The sequence below is a fragment of the Protopterus annectens genome, chromosome 12.part0 (assembly GCF_019279795.1).
Source record: "Protopterus annectens isolate FY-2018-M chromosome 12.part0, PAN1.0, whole genome shotgun sequence".
NCBI classification, from domain to species: domain Eukaryota; kingdom Metazoa; phylum Chordata; order Ceratodontiformes; family Protopteridae; genus Protopterus; species Protopterus annectens.
In genome coordinates this window covers 944,528,418-944,548,789 of record NC_056746.1, presented here as the reverse complement: position 1 = coordinate 944,548,789, position 20,372 = coordinate 944,528,418, and the positions used below count along the sequence as shown (strand labels likewise).

The following is a 20,372-nucleotide window of genomic DNA, read 5'->3' as shown; positions in this document are numbered from 1 at the left end:
ATATATATATATATATATATATATATATATATATACATACATACATACATACACACATATATATATATATATATAAAGAAAAAGTCCCCTCTCTATGTGACGGTGGTGTATAACCTTTGCTAGCACTGTTATAGCATAACTGTCTCTTTAGTGGCTTGCTGTTGGTCAGGGTCACTGCCAATCAATCCTCTAAATTTCTCATCCATACTTAATATGTCTCAATTCTTCTTAATGTCACAAATCGTACTGACATTACTGCTATACATCAGTGTTAGCCTAGTCACGTTATTTGTGTGTGACCTCTCTCAGTCACTCAGGGTATCATTACATCTGTTCTGAGAAATAGGGTAGCCTCTACTGCCTCATTCTTCTGGACCTTCAGTAATCAGGGCATCCACCTCACTCTCTTTATACCCTCTTTGTAAAAAAACTAATCCTTAACTCATACAAAGCAACCTTCATATCCTCATCGTTATTATGTAATCTCACTATTCTCATTGCTTGACCCTTCCAATGTTTCTATAAAACATGACAGGGGTGCATACTCCCCCTTATCTAGAAGGGAATTCTTGCAGGGCTTTTTATATATAGATTTTCCGACGTCACCAAATAAACTTTTGGTGATTCTAACATCTAAGAATTCAGATGAGCAGTTATAGCTGAATTTTAACAATGATGTAGTATGTAAATCTACAAAACGTATGGCCTCTTCTACAGGTCCATCCCACAAAACAAAAATGCCACGCACATACCTCTTATAATTCAAAATGCGTTTACAGACTTCATTTTTCATCATGAAACACTCTTGTTCCCGCTGTGCTAAAACCAGGTTGGCGTAGCTGTTCGCACAAGCTTTGCCCATCGCTACGCCAACCTTCTGTAGATAAAACCTCTCGTTGCAAACAAACGCATTATTCTCTAGAATTAACTCTAAAACTACACACTAAACTAATACTTTTTATCATCTAAACCTGTTTTGTTTGAAAGAAAGGTTCTGATGCTCAATATCCCCATTCATTGGGAATAACAGTAAACAAAGAATTAACATCTAAAGTGAGAAAATTCAACCCAGTTTTAACTTGTACTTGTTCCACAACAGGAAATAACTCGGTCAAAAAATCTTTAGTGTCTTTCAATACTGTCCTAGTAGAACAAAAGGACGTAACATTTTCTCCACGTAAATGGAGAGCGGTTCTGTGGTCCACCCTCTACAAGAAACTCTGGGACATATGGGTGGGTTGATACCATTTTTGTGAACGTTAGGGAGGCCATATAAACTCGGTATGATTGGAAACTCAGAAAAGTTAAAAAGATCTTCATTTATAACTTTTGGTCATGCACATATCAAATAAAAAGAAAGCAATTCATGCCCTGCTTTTAGCTGCTAGTAAGACCGCTCTCCCCCTCCAAAGCCCCTCTCTGTTGTAGCTTATTTTAACCATACAGCACTGGGTTTGCTTCAAGTAAATCTACTTGTGTAGCTTGAGGCCAGTGTCCTTTTGTAAGCATACTTCTGCTCATATTTTATTTCTTTATTTCTGGTGACTATACCTTTAGAAACGTTATATCCTTGTCTCTCAAGCTAGTTTTTTTACTATCTTTTTCTCTGACTTCATCTTGACCAGGGTGCTAGCCCCGCTCCATTCGCCCCTCACTACGTTTGGACTCACTTCGCTTCCCTAGCCTACCCCCATTCCCACCCACCCCATTACAATTACCTTTATACCTAATTATCCCTCCCCTTCCTGTCCCACTAGCCACTACAACTCTACTTCCTGCCTATTGCCACAACCACCTTACTAATCTGTCAACCTTGTCAACACCACTTCCTCTATACCACTGTCTCTACCTACTCTTTCTGACCATATTTTATTCCAACATGTATTATTCTGACCATATTTTATTTCAACATGTATTATTCTCTCTATCTCCACCTCTTACCACTCCAATCTCTCTGAGCCACTCCTATGCTCACCATCTTCTCACTCATACAACATATATCCAACTACTTCATCTTTTACCATCTCCCATAATCTCTTTACTACCTCTACCTCAAGTCTATATAAAAACTATCCATAATACAGGTTTTTAAACCTTCCCACAAAGCTAAGTTAAAACTATACAAACTCCATCTAGCATCTACTACACACTCTCCTCACTAAAAAACTACTTTGTTCTGGAGATATCCATCCCAACCCTGGCCCCTCTTCTTCTCTCCCCACCTTCACTCTCCCCAAAACTATCTCCTTCACTCTCCCCAAAACTATCTCAACACTGCCCCCATCTTACTCCTCTAACAGTCACCAACCTCAGTCAAAACAATCATCTCCATCCAAGTACTTAAGTATTTACTCATTGAATATTCAGAGTCTAGCAAATAAAGTTACGGAGCTGCACTCATAGATAGCTCTCAATACCCTTCACATCCTCTCCCCATCTGAAACCTGGCTCAAGCCACAAATCTCAAACAGTGAAATACTCTCACCAGGTTATATCTTCCGATCTGATAGATCTGTAAACAAAGGGGGTGGCGTGGTTATCCCCTACTCAAACAACCTTAACTTCTCAACATACCCTTCCCCAATTCCTGACTTTCTCCCAGCTGAGATAATCATCCTTAACTGCCATCTGAATCCTCACCAAAAACTTGCAATTGCCTCTATCTACCTTCCTCCTGGTAACAATCTGCCCATTCTTGAAAACATCCTATCCTGGTTCTCCCACAACATACCAAATGAGACACTTACTCTTGGTGATGTCAACATTGATTGGTCCAAACTCACAACCGACTCTCCCCCCCCCCCAACTCAGTATCCACCTACACAGCTTCCACCAACTTATAACATCTCCCACTCGCTTCCATAAAAATTCCACCTCCAGCTCCATCATAGACTGGATCCTTACCAATTCCCCCCACCAATACCACAATCCCACCACCTTACCAGACTCCCCTCAGGTATCATCTCCTTACCACCATCTTACAGACACTACTCCTATATTCCTACACCCCACCTTATCAAAGACCGTCGAAAACTATAGACTTTCAATTCATCCCAATTTAACTCCATTCTCCACAACATAGACTGGTCCATCCTAAAAACACCTCCTCCTAAATGATGCTGCAAGCACTTTCAATAGCATCTTTATGAGTACTCAACTCCTTAGCTCCCTCTAGGAAAATCAGAGTAAAATCAAATCATGCTCCCTGGCTCTCCAAGGAGACTAGGTCCCTTATGAAACAGAGATGGTGCTTGGAAAACCTGGACTAAAACTAAACCACCACCATCTCTTCAAAAATACAGACAACTGAGGAACCTTGCAAAAAAAACATACAACTAATGACAAAAAGTTATACTATAGCTCTGCTCAGCTTAACAACAAATCCAATCCTCGAAAATTTTGGTCAACTCTCCACAACATCCTCTACCCTGGAAAGCCCTCTAATCCATCCCCATACCCTAACTCTTCCTCTCAGGAAACAGCTACCCTCCTGAATAAACACCATCTCTTGCATCCAAAATCTGGTAACCTCTAAGCCACACGCTACTTCGACACCCACCCCTCCAAGTCCCACTAAGATAACTTTGTTTTCTTCTGAGCCAGTTCCCATTATTTACATCAAATCTCTACTACTAGAGCTAAAACCTTGCTCTCCTTCCACTGACAATCTATCTCCTACATTCCTCAAACTTGCTGCTGACTCAATTGCCTATCCTATATCTATATTAATTAATCGATCTATTCTGGAATCAACTGTCCCCACCCTTTGGAAATCTTTCTTTACTATCCCTCTTCATAAAGGTAAAAACTCCACTGACCCCTCAAACTACCGACCCATTGCCATTCTGTCCCCCCTCTCCAAGATATTAGAAAAATGTATTCACTCGCAGCTTCTTAATCACCTCCTCACGCACCACTTACGTACCCCTACCAATCATGGATTTAGTCCTCACCACAGCACCACCACTGCCCTCCTCTCCTTCACTCAAATCACTGCAGAGGCTCTCCTTCACTCTTATCATTGCAGAGGCCCTACACAACAATAAACTCGTTTCCTGTCTCTTCCTAGATCTCGCCAAAGCCTTCGATACTGTCTCTCATCATCTACTACTATCCAAACTAGCAAATCTCCACCTATCCCCCTCCGCACTTGCCTGGTTTAATAGTTACCCTATCTGGCAAGGAACAACCTGTCAAATGGCTCTCATCCTCCTCACCTTTCCTTCCCATCTCCACTGGTGTTCCCCAAGGCTCCATCTTGGGATCCCTTTTGTTCAACATCTTCACCAATGATCTTTACAACTTATGCAAAAAATCCGCCCTTATTCAGTATGTCGACAACTCCACCCATCTCAAATAACATTCCTGAACTACACTCCCTGACCCAACAGGCCCCAATATCCACTGAACAATGGCTCTCTCATAACCTATTGATCCTAAATCCCCAAAAGACCAAACTCCTACTTTTCCTTCTCCATTCTCTTTCTCATCACAATACCTCCTTTTTATTAAATCTTCTAACAATACAACTATCCAACCTGGCACCCACACAAAACTCCTAGGGGTCATTATCGATGACAAACTAAAGTTCAACTTACACATACTCCAATGTATATAAAAAACAGAAACTAGGTCTGCTATACCGGAGCAAAAAATTCCTAACCCCTGAATCTAAACTTACCCTGGGCCAGGCACTCTTCCTCCCCTCCCCTCTTATACGCCACAGTTCTTACCAATATCCAAGCCTCCACTCTAAACAAACTCCAACATACATCACAAAATAGCCAGATTCCTTACTAACTCCCCATACAACTAACACCACTGCATTTCTTTAAACTCTCTTCAATGACTTGAACTTCCCCAATTTCTGCTATCTTATCAATTTCACATGCTACACTCTATACTTTATAAACCCTCCTTCTGTCCATCTACCTTAATCTCCATCTACATCCCATCCCGGACCCTCCGTACTTCTAACCAATTACTTGATATCTACCACCCAAAAAGGTTAGTAGGCAAACTACTCTACAAACACTCCCTTGCCCATGCTTGGAACAAACTTCCCCTTGACTTACGTTCAATCTCCCACACCTCACACTTTAAAAATGAACTAAAAGCTTATTTTCTCAATTACAGAAACTGCTCTTGCCATGACTCCACCTAATCTTCCTTCCCTTTATGTACCCTCAAAAGGACCATACCTAGTACCTCATTACACCTCTCTCCAATGTGTCTACTATGCATTTGTATAATTTTATACAAACAAAAAATTGTATTGTCCTATTGAGCTATATCACTGTAAACGTATGTTGCTTAGCTTATTTTTAATGCAACTTTAACTTTATGCATGCAACCCAACATATGTGAATCTTTTTGCTATAACTGCTATATCAATATTGTTTAAAATTGTACTTGTTTAAAAATGTACTACTAGAGTTTTTCTCCTCGGGTCACTACTGAAAATGGGCCAGAAGCCCAGTTGGACAAACCCGGTTAAAAAATGTCAATATATAATAAATAAATTATTTCCATAATCCCCTCCACTTGTCCTCTATTCAAATTAGCATAGGTTTCACAGTCAGACAATAAATCCGTCATATTGTGCAAATAATGGCTTTCATCTAAAACAACAATGCTTCCCCCTTTATCTGAGGGGCATATCTCTATCGAAGAAAGTTCTTTCAACTGTCAATGCACGACGTTCACCTTCATTCAAACCGAACCTACTTCCACAAAATTAATTTTCATACATTAAAACGAACTTCCTTCTCACACACAGCAGTAAGCAATTCAACAGTAGGGTCAGTCACAGGAACAAATGTACTATTTTTCTTAAAGGTTTCTATTGAATCAGCAAAATTTCTTAAACATACAATCCTAGCAAACATTTTGAGATCTATAATGACCTCAGACATATCTGACTGTTGCATTGGAATAAATGATAGCCCTCTGTTAAGAAGGCTATTCTGTTCAGGGGTTAACGCAAGTGAAGAAATATTTATAATTAATCATTAAGTCTTTCTCTACCTATTTACCTTGCCCTTATTCTCTGTTGACTGACAACTCTGCCACAGTCGTCCTTGCCTCCAGCGGCTCCTCATTCTCTCTCTCTTGTTTTCTATAGATATAGGAAGTGGATCTGCAAGATAAAAATCCATTCGTTGAGTAGAGGCTGTGCGGCGCTGTTCATCCTCCATGTTCTGCGTTGTCTGATGTACTAGCACTGTTATAATGATGTCTCTACATTTAGAGACCTCCTGCACTTCACTTTAAGGAACAGATACAGCATGCATGCAAAGCCTATACAGAGTCCTTTTCTATATGCAGTGCCTGAATCACCGTAACTAATAGCTCCAAACACTGACCTCCTTTCCGATGAGTATTACTCACAGTCTCATTAACAGGGCTGGCCTCTCCATTGTCATGCCACTGTCTAGAAGTAGTCATCTCATTAGATCTGGTCCCAAGAGAACAAGTTCCCATCCCCAAAATCACCCAGGTCTCGCTGTAATTTCCTACACTTGGCTCTTTGTAGTCTTCTTTCAAAGTTTTGTATATTCTTATATAGAACATCCAGCTTCGCTCCGATAACTTCAGGTGAGAATAGTCTCTGAATGAGATGTTGCATCTTATTTTTGTCTCTCTCAGTAATGCTTCTTCCATCGGTTTAAAAAATTCCACCAATAACTGCATGTAATCAAAGCCTAATCTAAGATTCATAGTCTGCCACTGTTTCAGAAGATCAGGACACGTGGTGCCATATGTTGGGATTTTGAGCACCCTCAGACCTTTAGGGATGATTTTAAAATATATGGATGCCTCTAGATGGAATCTCTGCCATTGCATCCGTTTAAATTTATAGTTTGTTCTCAAGATCTCTACACAACACATAAAAATCATGTTGTATTTCAGTCTTTTCTGTGGCACTTCTTTTATTCTTATCAAATGTATAGCTCATTAAAGGATTCATCCCTGGAAGTAACAGTCTCTGCAGGCATTCTGGTTGATAGTTGACCACAAATGGATTATACTCCAATTCAACAGATACGCCTTCAGCCATGTCCAACCAGGAAACTAGAGCAACCAAAAATTGGAGAAAAACAAAATCTCTGGTTGATAAAGTGCACTACCAAGCACAAACCGAAAAAAATCAAATTAATAAAAAACTGGGTACACACCACAGTAGAAAATAAAAACTTTATGCTAAAACAAAGGTAAACACTTTTTGACAATTAGCCCAACCCCAAAAGTGAAATAATGAAAAAAAGTAGTTTTAAATTAGTTTCATCAACCCCCCCCCATCAACAAAAGGAAAAAGTTGTGCTCCTGTTAAAAAGTTATAAAAATGACAGGACATGTAAATATAAACACCTTTCCTAGACAAAAATAAAATATTTTCACAGAAAAAGTTCATTTTCTGTCACAACTCCCACCCCCCCCAAAGGGAACTTGTGTTAGTCAACCATCTGTCCTTGAACATCTGCAAGAAGAGCACTCTTCAGGCCTATATCAGTTTATCAAAAGCTGATAACATTGAACGCTAGCTGATTGACCTCTAAAGGTCGAACAACCAAACAGCGAAGATATAGACCAGCGATTTAAAATAAAATTGCTGGTCCGTTTTCGGGAGTTTGTCATTTCCTCCACTGTGGTGCGATCTCGAAGTTAAGTAGGGGGGTTAAGCCCCCCTTTACGTTTTTTTTTTTTTTTTTTTTTGCGGAACAGCGATTTTTTCCCCCTGGGAAAAAACATTGCTGTTCCGTGTCTTTGCTATTTTGGTTGTTCGACCTTTAGTGCTCAATCAACTAGCGTTCGAGGTCATCAGCTTTCGATAACCTGATGTAGACCCCACTCTTCAGTGGCAAGAAAGCTATGGAGGGCTTGATGCTCAAGCCTGTTTTTTTTTTTTTTTTTTTTTTTTTTTTAAGTCAGCTCAACATGAGCAGAGTTAAGTCTTTGGGAACATGGAAGGTGGCCCCCGAAGCTTGGGAAGCTAGACAGCTGTTATATCTTTAGCATGAAATAACTCAAATATCCAAGGCTAATGTAGCTATGATCTATGTGATGGACATCTTGCATTCTTAAATTAACAGTACTGGAATTACCAAACTTACATTAGTTTAGCACTCTTTTTTGGTAATCTTTTAAATTTTCTTGAGAGCAGCAGTCAAAACAAACATCCTCATAAGGCTGATGTCATATAAGAAATCAGTTAGCCAACTGCAACTTTTATGCATTCGTAAAAGTCATCTAAATTTATAACACACACACACCACAAATCCAGTCTCACATAGATCTATCGCAACAGCAAACCAAACACACAAAAACATGCTCGGAGGCTCTAAATAAAAATCTGCCCAAGCAGCAGAGACCTCCAAAGCAGACTTCCAAGCAACCGCTACCCCACAACAATACCCACACATTACATAGTTCTCAAAGTCAGTGTGCCACAGTCACAGCCCTTAAGGCTAAACAACACACCTAATACACTTGTAATAGGGGATTCTATTGTCAGACACACTGGCGTCCCACTCACCAGGCTGAACAAGGAGAAGGTCACTGTAAGCTGCCTGTCTGGTGCCAGGATCTGCCACATAACACAAGCACTCAGGTCACTCCAAAGCAAGTACAAATATGACTCCGTCACTGTCCATGCTGGTGTGAATGACCCAAGACGTACCTCCCTGGACTACATGAAAATAGACAGAGGAGCGCTCTCATCATGTAGCCCAGGCTGGTATGACCCTGACCTTGAGTAGCATCTTACCCTCACCAAGAATGATGCCACAGTATAAAGACAAAATTATCAATTTTAACAATTGACTAAAGTATTGGTGTCATTCAAAGGGGATCCAGTGTCTGTCAGCCTGGGATGACATGCTCGACAAGCCACGTTGCTTTGCTAGGGACGGCTTGAACCAGTCACCCCTGGGGTTTCGCATACTGGCTAAGGCTCTTGCCACCCCCATAGTGCCTTTTTTAGGCAAGGATCAAAAGACAAACCCACCTCCATAGACAACACAAGGAAAAAGAAACTAAGGGTAATGCTGCTCAACGCCAGAAGTCTAAACCTCAAGATACACGCACTCGAGGCTCTCCTCAGTATAGAGAATATAGATATCTGTGCAGTAACAGAAACCTGGTTCAAGGCTCCCGAGAGCACCCCAGCACTACCTGGTTATACCTCATACCATGCTTTTCGGCCCCAAAACTCGGACCGAACCATAAAAGGAGGGGGAGTATCCATACTCAAAGATACCCACACCTCCAGGTTAATGGCACTGCACGAAGCATCAGAGACCATCCGTGTGCAACTAACAGTGGGCAAAACTGCCTTTCAGTTTGTAGCCTGCTACAGACCACCCTCCCAAACTCAGGAACCCCACTCGGCTTTCCTGAGAACACTGGAGAATATGAAGGTCTCTCCAAACACCATCATATTGGGTGACTTCAACTACCAAACAGACTGGGAGCACTACTCAAGCCCCAACACCCTCGCCCAATGTTTCCTAGAATTTATAAACTCAAATGCTATGGAACAACTGGTCACTACTCCCACAAGAGGGGAAAACTTATTGGACCTGATCATCACCAACATGGGGACTCTATGTTCCATACCAGAGGTATACCCCTCATTGGTAAGATCTGACCATAAATTAATCTCACTGGACATCCATATCCCGTCCCCACTCCCAGCCAAGGAAACCACAGCGAACTTCTTCTCAAAAGCAAACTTCACACTTCTCAAAACAGAGGTGGAATCCTTCAAAGCCCCCAGGCCAGTTTGGGCCAGTGGAAAACACGGCCCAAACCACAGAATCCTTTACAAACTCATTCTATGGACACCTACAGGAATGCATGGATCGTGCTATCCCAAATAAAACTAAGACTCACTCCTCAAAAGGAAGGAGAGACCTGTATGGTGAACCCCAGACATAAATGAGCTATACAACAGAAGGAGGAAGCTACTACATAATAGAGCAAAATCCCAAAAAGGGAAGGCATCTTCTGATCAGTACTATCAAGAAACTACGATCACTCATAAAATCATCTAAGGCCAGCTTCGAAAGAAAAATTGCACAAGACGCTAAAGATAATCACAAGGCCTTCTTTAGTTATGTCAGGAACATGGGTGGCAACTTCCAGATATGCTCAGAGTTAGTGCAAAATTACAAAAAATATACTGAACCCACAGACATTGCCAACATCCTGGCAGACAGGTTTAGTGCAAACTTCTCCCCTCCGCCCCCACAAAAGAGCAAATGTCTATCCCAGAGTATAGCCTCCCTGACATCACAGATGCACAGGTGAGAGCTGCCCCCTCCAAATTAAAAAACACAGCATCAATGGGACCGGACGGTGTCCCGGGCTGCATCTTACACGAGCTCCAAGAAGAACTGAACCCTCACATCAAGTCACTGTTCAATCTCAACCTTACTACAGGATATGTACCCAAGGAATGGCATACAGCAACAGTGGTCCCACTCCACAAAGGTGGCACCACAATGGACCCCGGAAACTATCGCCCTATAAGCCTGACTAGCCTGGTCTGCAAAGCTATGGAGTGTATCATCATGGAACTCAAACACAAAGACATTGGGAACCTCCAAACACTGGATCCTACCCAATTCGGCTTTGTTAAGGGAAGATCTTGCCTCTTGAACCTGGTCGACTTCTTTGAAATAGTCACAAAGGCCATAGATGAAGGGAAGGTAGTCCACACAGCCTACCTGGACCTCGCAAAAGCCTTCAACAATACCCCACTCGGGCATCATAAATAAGCTCACCAGCTTAAATATCAACCCTTATGTCACAAGATGGGTTGCAAACTGGCTCAGGGATAGAACCCACATGGTCAGAATTGCAGGTGCCATGTCAGACTCTAAACCAGTTACAAGTGGCGTCCCACAAGGCTCAGTCCTGGGACCTCTCTTGTTCGGTATATATTTCTCTGAGGTACAGGCCAACACGGGAGGACTATGGCTGACCAAGTTCACAGATGACTGCAAACTGGGTGCCATAATCGACTCGCCAACTGACACAAGCATCCTCCAAAAGGGTCTCGCAGAGACGGATAACCGGTGCCAGAGCCATGGCCTAAAGCGCAATGCCAAAAAGTGCATAGTCACCCCCTCTGGGAAAAACGAAGTGCCCACAAATTACCACATAGGTGGTAATCCATTAAGTATGGAAGAAGTAATTAGGGATTTGGATACCCAAGTAGATAGCAATCTCTCCTTGGACAATCACGTTGCCAAAGTGGTTTAGAAAGACCCTCTATATAGCCCACCTTATCACAAAAGGGTTTACATCTAAATCAAGAGAGGTCAGTGTGTCCCTCTACTCATCAGGCCCATAATTGAATACAATGCATCATTTGGAATGTACCTTACCCGACACCTGCATCAACTGGAAAGACCGCAAAAGTACCTCACCAAGACTATCAAGGGACTCAAACAGATGCCTTACGCAGTTAGGCTAAAGAAACTCCAGCTCTACTCAGTTGCTTACCGCCTACTCAGAGGCGATCTGTGCCGGACGTATAAAGCCATGTCCAAACCAGAATTAATGGACATGCTCCACCTCAGGAAATCCAAATCCCTTAGAGCTACACGCTCCAGGGACTTAACCTTAGCACAGAAATAAATAGGACATGCTGGAGGGACAGATTCATATCTCAGAGGCTCCCCTCACTCTGGAACAAAATCCCAATCCATGTTAGGCAGAGCCCCTCAATGACCCTCTTCAAGAGAAATCTTGCCGAGTGGATGGGAGATCGTAGGTTTACCCCTGGGATCTCTTCTGTGTCCCTACATGACAGAGACACAGTCAACTAATCTAAAAGGGTGGCGAAAGCCAAACACACTCTGACTAGGCTTATAAATGCCCTAGGGCAGATAGCCTAATATTAACCTATGAACATCCCTGGGATTCCACCCATATCCCTGGTGGACAGGGGCATGAGGTGCTGATTTTTCTATGCATACGCTAAACTCTTGGTTAGTAACTTCCTATGACCCTATGAACTTGGGAATTTAATATGAACACAACTATTTTTTTTCTTATAGATGAATTATAACCCTACTATTTAATACTTTGGTCTCTTGCATAATACTATTCCATTTGTTTTGTCAGTTGCTGGACTGTATTTTGACTATGTACAGTTTGTGCTACACTAAATAGGTCATGGCAGAATCAGTCACCAGCGGCCCGGTCCATCTACCTTCTCAAAATAAAACAAACGAGACATACCAAGGTAATGAGCTTCCTAATTTTTAAAAGTGTGTACATAACACAAGTCTCCCCAGCACACATCATAACTAGCTAAACAGACTAAGCTTGCTGTAGCTTAAAATTATCTTGCAAGACAATCCAGTATCCCCAATTCACAAGCACATTGGTTTTCAATTAGAAGACGGTCATTAAGGAAGCACCCACAGGTTAGTATCAAACTTCTTCCTGTACAAAATGAGCATTCCAAAAAGTTTACACAATGAGACATACGACGCTCTACATATTTTACTAAAATTTGTTTTCTGGGAAAGTTCAGCTGGGTCAAAATGTGCCAATTTTTCAGTGGAGGCTTGGGATGAAAATCTTCAAACAGCAAAACATTTTAGCAACACAGTAAGTCAACATAAATATATTAGCAGCATACATTTCAATTATATACAATACTATACATCATTGAGAAATAAAAAATAAAAGTTGAATGCACAAGAAAAATAAAAATACATATTCTCATGCTTTGTTAAAACAATACTACCCTGTAGAGTAATCTTCAGGATATTTTACATATACAGCAGAACGGAAATTCTTGATTCTGTTTCAGTTTTGGATTACCAAGAGATACAGCAAGTTTAAAATTTGCAAATATTTTATCAGTATTTCTTTAGGGCAGTTAAGTAGATGCCCAGACATGTCAACAGTTGAACAACAACTCATCTTACCAAAGTCTGATATTTAGAAAATTAAAAAAAAGGATAAAAGAACACTGGATGAAGTATAACAGTATAAAACAGGTGTGAAGCCTCCAAAGTTCTAGTCATTTACTAATATTTTTTTCCTCCCACTGGCAAGATGACAAAGATTTATTTAGGATCTTACTCCCAAAATACGCAGCGTTTTAAAGTAATGAAAAAAAAACACTATATACCTGTCTGAATCAGCCAGTCTGCCAAAAGGTTTACGCTCTGAGCCACAGCTGTGTAGTTCTCAGACAACAACTGGATCACATGTTCTGGAGACCCACCTGCCTGGAAATACCTGGACAACAAAATCAGGAAATGAAAACAAATTTTAACATCTCCAAAGCAGTTGTCACCAAAAACAGACAAGTGATGCTGAAGGTAAAGAATCCGAGATCATGTTGGGGGGTTATTAGCTGTAGTGCTGGACATTGTCAAGCCACAGACCTGAGCTTCTATTATACCAGTCACCAAGTTTAGACATTCTTGTACCTCCCTCCATCTTTTCATTCACAAGTTCTAAATTATGTATAACAACTGCAAAGGATAATCTGTCATCATACTCCGACATTTACATTCAACTATACACAATAATTCTCAATTAAAAACAAGAAATTGAGGTTGAAACTAACTATTCCACTCTAAAATGAGTAGTGAAAAGCATGGGTGAAAGGAGAGTCTCTTCATCCACCAAGGTCTTCACTGTAAATTCTTGACCTTCCAAGCAAGAAAGTACAGTTGTGTACACTTAAAATAAATGTAGATGTTAGAGTGTATTCACTGTTGCAGTCATTACATTTGAGTCATCTGCTTGCAGGTAGCCCTCAGTCGGTCTGATTAACAAAGTATTGGGTCCTGCGCCGGTTGCTGTCCCTTTTTCCATGACGTCAGGTCATCAGGGGTATAAAACATGCAGCCAATGCCATTACATCAGTTTTTCTTGCCCCAGATGTCAGGTGCCCCCTTAATGGGAAGCAATTAAACATAAAAGCACAAAGACATACCTCCAACAAAAAAGCAAATACACCAAAAAGGCTTTTAAGCACAGTAAAGGAAAGAAGAGGTATAGCCAAAAGAAGTTAGGGGGCTGGAGGGAGGGTAACCAGGACTGCAACAGTGAATACACTCCAACATCCACATTTATGTTAAGTGTACACAACTGTACTACGTTCTTCATGTTTCACTGTTGCAGTCATTACATTTGAGTAGATTCCCAAAGCTATGGTTGGGAGGAGATTGCAGTGCCAAAGCCAGCTCTGGATTTAGAGAAAATTGGCAAATGATAATGCTTGGTGAAACTACGTACAGAACTCCAGGTAGCAGCTTCTAGGATGTCCCTGGTAGGGACGCCTCTTGAGAAAGACTGTAGAGGTAGATGCAGCCCTGGTGGAGTGAGGTCTGATCCCCTGGGGGATAGGTTTAGCATGGTGCTTATAGCAGAAATGAATGCAATGGCTTATCCATTTAGAAATGGTTTGCTTTGAAATAGCCTTCCCCTCTGCCCCTGCAGCAAATGCCACCAGCAGTTGTTCAGATTTCCTTGGAGGTTTAGTCCTGTCCAAGTAGAATCTAAGTTGTCTGTGCACATCTAAGGAATGCAGTATCCGTTCCCCTTTATTCTGTGGACTGGAAAGAAGGTTGGCAAATTAATGGACTGATTAAGAGCCACAATGGATACCACCTTCGGCATGAAAGATGGAATTGTTCTGAGGGACACCCTGTCCGCATGAAAGATGATGAAAGGTTCCACTGCCATAAGGGCCTGTAAGTCAGATACCCTTCTAGCTGAAGTGATTGCTAAAAGGAAAGCTGTTTTCCAAGAAAGAAATTTTAAGTCTGCAGTAGCAGCTGGCTCGAAAGGAGGTACAGTGAGTTTCTCCAAGACAAAGTTAAGGTCACAGGCTGGGGTTGGAGCTCTCTTGGGTGGTCTCAAATTTTTGGCCCTTCTGAGGAACTGCTTGAGCAGTGGATGAAAGAAGAGGGGAGGTTCTGTGTTATAATGAGCTGAAATGGCTGAGGCGTTGATTTTAATGGAGGAAAAAGATAGGCTCTTGTGAAGCATCTCAGTCAAGTATTGTAAAATCTAAGGTAAATTGGACGCTGCTGTGCTCATCCCTTGATATTGGTTCCAGGCACAGAATATTTTCCATTTTTCAGCATAAGATTTTCTAGTACTAGGCCTCCTTGCCTCTAAAATGATATCCATCACAGGTTTGCTGAGGGATGGTAAAGGAGAAATTAAGTAATTAGCCAGGCTGCAAGGTTCAGTGTTGGAAGCTGAGGGTGCAGAATCTGGTTCTCCTGCTGAGACAGCAGGGAAGGAGTCTGAGGCAGGTGCCATGGAGACAACCATGACACACTGAGCAGGAGGGAGTACCAGTGTTGGCGCGGCCAGTCTGGAGCAATCAAAATCTTCCTTGGTTTGTCCTGTTCGATTTTTAGTAGTACTTTGGAGAGCAGAGGTAGAGGGGGGAAGGCATAGATTGATAGCTTTTTCCAGCTGAAGGACAGAGCATCCACTTTCCAGGCTTGTTTGTGGGGAGTCCTGGAGCAAAATTTGTCCAATTGGTAATTCTGGGGAGAGGCAAACAGGTCTAGATCTGGGCTCCCCCATTTGCTTGTCAACATGTTGAAAAAGTACAGTTTTGTACCTACCATAAATGTAGATGTTCGAAGATCCACATTGCTGCAGTCCTTACACTTGGGTAGTCCGCTGTCCTCGGTCGGCCCGAATATCAAAGTATAAGGCTGACGTCGGTCAAGGCGCATTTGACTGACATCAGGACGTCAGGGTACAAATGCGCATGACCGACGTCATATCCTCAGTCTTTTCTTGCCCCAGATGTCAGAAGACCCTAAAAATAAAGGTCAAAACCAAAAGACAGCAAACAAACAACCAACCATCCTAGCACTAAAAATATGTACAATATATACAATATACATCATATTGACAACCCAACCCACACAACCGCCTCTAACTACAGAGGGGAAGGAGGGAGGGTAAATTGGACTGCAGCAATGTGGATCTTCGAACATCTACATTTATGGTAGGTACAAAACTGTACTATGTTCTTCATCTCACATTGCTGCAGTCCTTACACTTGGGTAGAATCCCAAAGCAGAGGTAAGGGAGGATGGCCAAACTATAAGGAAGCAGGAGCTGCCAAGATGCCCTGCAAAACAGCAATGGCAAAACCAGCCCTGGATTTAGAGTAAAGTGGTAGGTGATAATGCCTAGAGAAAGTATGCACTGAACTCCAAGTAGCTGCCTCCAAAATATCCTTAGTTGCCACCCCTCAAAAAGCTGTCGAAGTGGCAGTAGCCCTAGTGGAATGAGGCCTAATCCCAGCTGGAATCTCCTTGCCATGATGGGAATAACAGAAAGCAATGCAAAACCCAATCCACTTAGAAATAGTTTGTTTTGACACAGGCTTGCCCTGAGAACTCAAAGCAAAAGAAACAAATAACTGCTGAGACTGCCTGAACCCTTTAGTTCTGTCCAAATAATATCGCAACTGCCTGTGTACATCTAAAGTGTGCAAAATCTTTTCCCCTTTATTTTGGGGATTTGCATAAAAAGTAGGCAAATGAATAGTTTGGTTTAAAGCCACACTAGAAACCACTTTAGGCATAAAGGAAGGATTAGTACGTAAAGATACCCTATCCTTATGGAAAATTAAGAAAGGCTCAACCGCCATAAGGGCCTGCAACTCAGAAACCCTTCTTGCAGAGGTAATAGCCAACAAAAAGCAGTCTTCCATGATAAAAACTTTAATTCAGTAGTAGCTGCAGGCTCAAAAGGTTGTAGAGTGAGTTTCTCCAACACAAAATTGAGATCCCAAGCAGGAGTAGGAGCTCTTCGTGGGGTCTTATATTCTTTGCCCCTCTAAGAAATTGCTTGAACAAAGGATGAGAAAACAATGGTGGGTCACAATCATAGTGAGCCGAAATTGCTGCAGCATGAACCTTAATAGAAGAGAAGGACAAACCTTTGTCCAGTAACTCAGTAAGATATTGAAGAGCCACACTTAATTAGGCTCAGAAACATCAAAATCCTTTGCTGCACTCCAAAATAAAAATCTCTTCCATTTATCTGCGTACACTTTCCTTGTACTAGGCCTTCTAGCTTCCAAAATAACATTCAAAACTTGCTGTGGAAGTGGAGGCCCACTATGGTTCAAAACAGAATATGCCAGGCTGTTAGGTGCAGAGAGTGAAGCTTGACATTGAGCAAATGACTGTCCTCCTGAGACAACAGGTGTGGAATCGAAGGCAAAGGCCATGGAGGCTTCCGTACCAGGCTTCTCAGTAATGGGTACCAATGCTGTCGAGGCCAATCTGGAGCTATCAAAATCATCCTTGGCTTGTCTTGTCTGGCCTTTAGTAGTACCTTTGGGAGAAGAGGCAGAGGCGGAAAGGCATACACATGAAGATTGCTCCAATTGAAAGAAAGAGCATCCACTTTCCAAGCTGTGGGATGAAACCTTTTTGTGCAAAACTTTGGCAGCTGGTGGTTTAGTGGAGAAGCGAACAGATCTATGTCTGGAGTTCCCCATGACACTGTCAATTTCTGAAATACATGAGGATCCAATTTCCACTCGTGGGGATCCATAATTTGTCTGCTCAACACATCTGCTAAGGAGTTCTGTGCTCCCGGCAGAAACCTTGCCTGAAGATTTAGCTGTAAACTGAGAGCAGTCTCCCACAAAATCATTGCTTGCCTGCATAGAGGATAAGAATGTGTTCCGCTTTGCTTGTTGATGTACCACATGACAGTTGTGTTGTCTGTTAGAATCAACACCTGCCCTGGAAGAAGTAAATCCTTGAAAGCTATTAATGCAAACTGGACTGCTAACATCTCTTTCAAGTTGATATGTAGATGTTGTAGTCTGGCAGGCCACTTGTCTTGTATCCACTTTCCATTCAGATGAGCTCCCAAGCTTTGTCTGAGGCATCTGTCGTTAGAATCTGACTCGCCTCTGGCGGGTCACAGAGAGTCCCTTGTTTAGGTGACATTCCTGAGCCCACCACAACAATTCCTTTTGAATGCAAGGTATTATTTGAATGACAGTGTCCAAATCCTGGCAGTGCTGTGTCCATACATTTTGAGATATCATTGTAGCTTCCTCATATGCAGTTTGGCATTGGGAAGCACCAGAATACAAGATGCCATGAACCCCAAGGCTTGAAGGACTGTCCTTGCAGTCAGCCTGGACTGATGAGACAACTGATGAAAGTAAAGGGAAAGATTCTTTTGTTTGTCCGGGGTCAAAAGGCCATCTGGGATGCTGTATTCAGTCTCACACCCAGAAAGCACATGTCCTGAGAGGGTACTAGACTGGACTTTATTTCGCTCACAGAATACCCCAGGCATCTTAGCACTGCTATCACATAATCCAAATGATGAAGAAGCTCGTCCCTTCCTGGAGCCAGAATCAGGCAATCGTCCAAATAAGGATAGATCTGTATTCCTTTTAACCTGAGGAAAGCTATCACTGGAGCCAGAACTTTCGTGAACACTCTGGGCGCAGTAGATAAGCCAAAGGGCAATGCAGAGAACTGATAATGAGAAGTCCCAGCTCGAAACGCAGATACTTCCTGCAACTCAGTCTGATAGGAACATGAAGATAAGCCTCCTTGAGATCCAAAGTTACCATCCAATGATCTTTGCCCAGCAGAGGTAAAAGCTGCTGTAACGTCAACATTTTGAACTTGGGAATGTCCAGATAAGTGTTGAGGATAGATAAGTCCAAAATTGGTCTCCACGTGTTCCCTTTCTTTGGTACTAGGAACAGGCGAGAATAAAATCCTAGGCCCACTTCTGGCATAGGGACCGGCTGTATGGCCCCTATTTGGAGTAACAGAGAAATTTGCTTGTGAGCCTCTATTCTTTGTTGAGGAGGAACGTCTGGCATGCCTTTGAAAGGAGGCAAGGTATGGAAATAAAACCTGTAACCGTGGTGTATGATATCCAATACCCATCTGTCTTGGGTAATTAAACTCCAATTTTCTTTGAAAAGTGCCAACCTTCCTCCCAAAGGTGCTGCCAGACGAGAAGGCTCTGGCAGCTGAAAAGGTAGGTCATTGGGTCTGTTTACGAAAGGACTGACCCCTACCCTCACCCGAAGACTGTGCAGGAGAACTCCCTGTCCTAGGCCTGAAAGAGCCCTGAGCTCTGCCCCTACCACGTCTAGATCTACCCCTAGACTGGGAATCATAAGAAGGATACGTCCACCCCTTAGTAGGCCAATTTCTACTAAACTTTGGAGGCTGAACCTGCAAAAAATCTTTAACAGTCTGCATAGACTTAGCCTTGTCTTCCATTTTCTTTAAAACTGCCTCAACAGGAGAACCAAACAACACATCAGATTGTAAAGGAGCATCTAAAATCCTTGTTTTAACATGGTCAGATAAATTCTGATCCCTCAGCCAGGCGTGCCTGCGAAGAACTGACCCAGTGGCAGCCACCCTAGACGAGGCCTGTACAGCATCAAAACCACATTGCAAAGAATGCTTGCCCACCTGTTCAGAAACATGTACTAAATCTTGTAACTCTTTACAATCAATACCTTCCGCCAGAGCATCAACCTTAGACTTCAATTGTGAAAGGAGATAGTTTTGGTATTTCAACATGTGAAACTGGCAATTCAAAGCCCTCATAGCTAGAGTGGAAGAAGTATAAACTTTCTTTCCCCATCTATCCAAGGCCCTGGCCTCTTTATCTGTAGGAACCGGATTTTTGACAACAGAAGCCTTAACACCTTTAGGCCCCTGACTAACAGTTTCTGGGTCTGCCCTAGGACTCTTTAAAAGATACTTATGAGCTTCAGGCACCCTGTAATACCTATCCGGTTTAACAGGAGCAGGAGGCAAAGAATCAGGATTAAGAGAAGCCTCTGTAAAAACATCTTCCACCACATCCAAAACAGGAGGTATAGCCAAGGGACTATGCTGGGGTAAAAACATCAATACCCTAAGCCTTTTCCTGGAATCAGAGAAGTCCTGACCTTCCCACTTAAAATGCTCCCTCATGGAATGAAGAGTTTCTGAAAAAGAAAAATCCTCAGGAGGAGAAGCAGAAGGAGTAGAATCATCCACATCAGAATCAGAATAAGGGAATACTCCTGCAAGTCTTCAGCCGAAGACTCTGAAACATCCAAGCCTGCTCAAAACTCCTAGCTCAGGCTCCACCCTAGGTCTCTTATCAGGAGGGGCAAAGAACCCTAATCAAAGTAATCAAATCTTCTGCCATTTTAAGCATATGCTTCTTGGGCACAGTTCCTGAAGAACTAGGGGTGACACCAACTGAAGCTAAACCTGGCCTGCCTCTGGGAGAAGCCTTGGAAACAGAAGGAGAGGGCCTAACCACCCTAGGAAGGGAGGGAGTATAGTAACCTGAGAAGC

The 20,372-nt window shown here is 42.3% G+C and overlaps 1 protein-coding gene across 3 annotated transcripts in view; it reads right to left on the bottom strand.

Annotated features, from left to right (window-relative positions):
• The window catches only part of NELFCD (negative elongation factor complex member C/D), a 1,198,759-nt gene that overhangs the window by 1,082,074 nt on the left and 96,313 nt on the right, over positions 1-20,372 (bottom strand). For all 3 annotated transcript variants that reach the window (XM_044089975.1, XM_044089974.1, XM_044089973.1), the window contains exon 3: positions 13,157-13,266. In XM_044089975.1, coding sequence (XP_043945910.1) covers positions 13,157-13,266 — 110 coding nt within the window. The remainder of the gene's footprint in view (positions 1-13,156; positions 13,267-20,372) is intronic.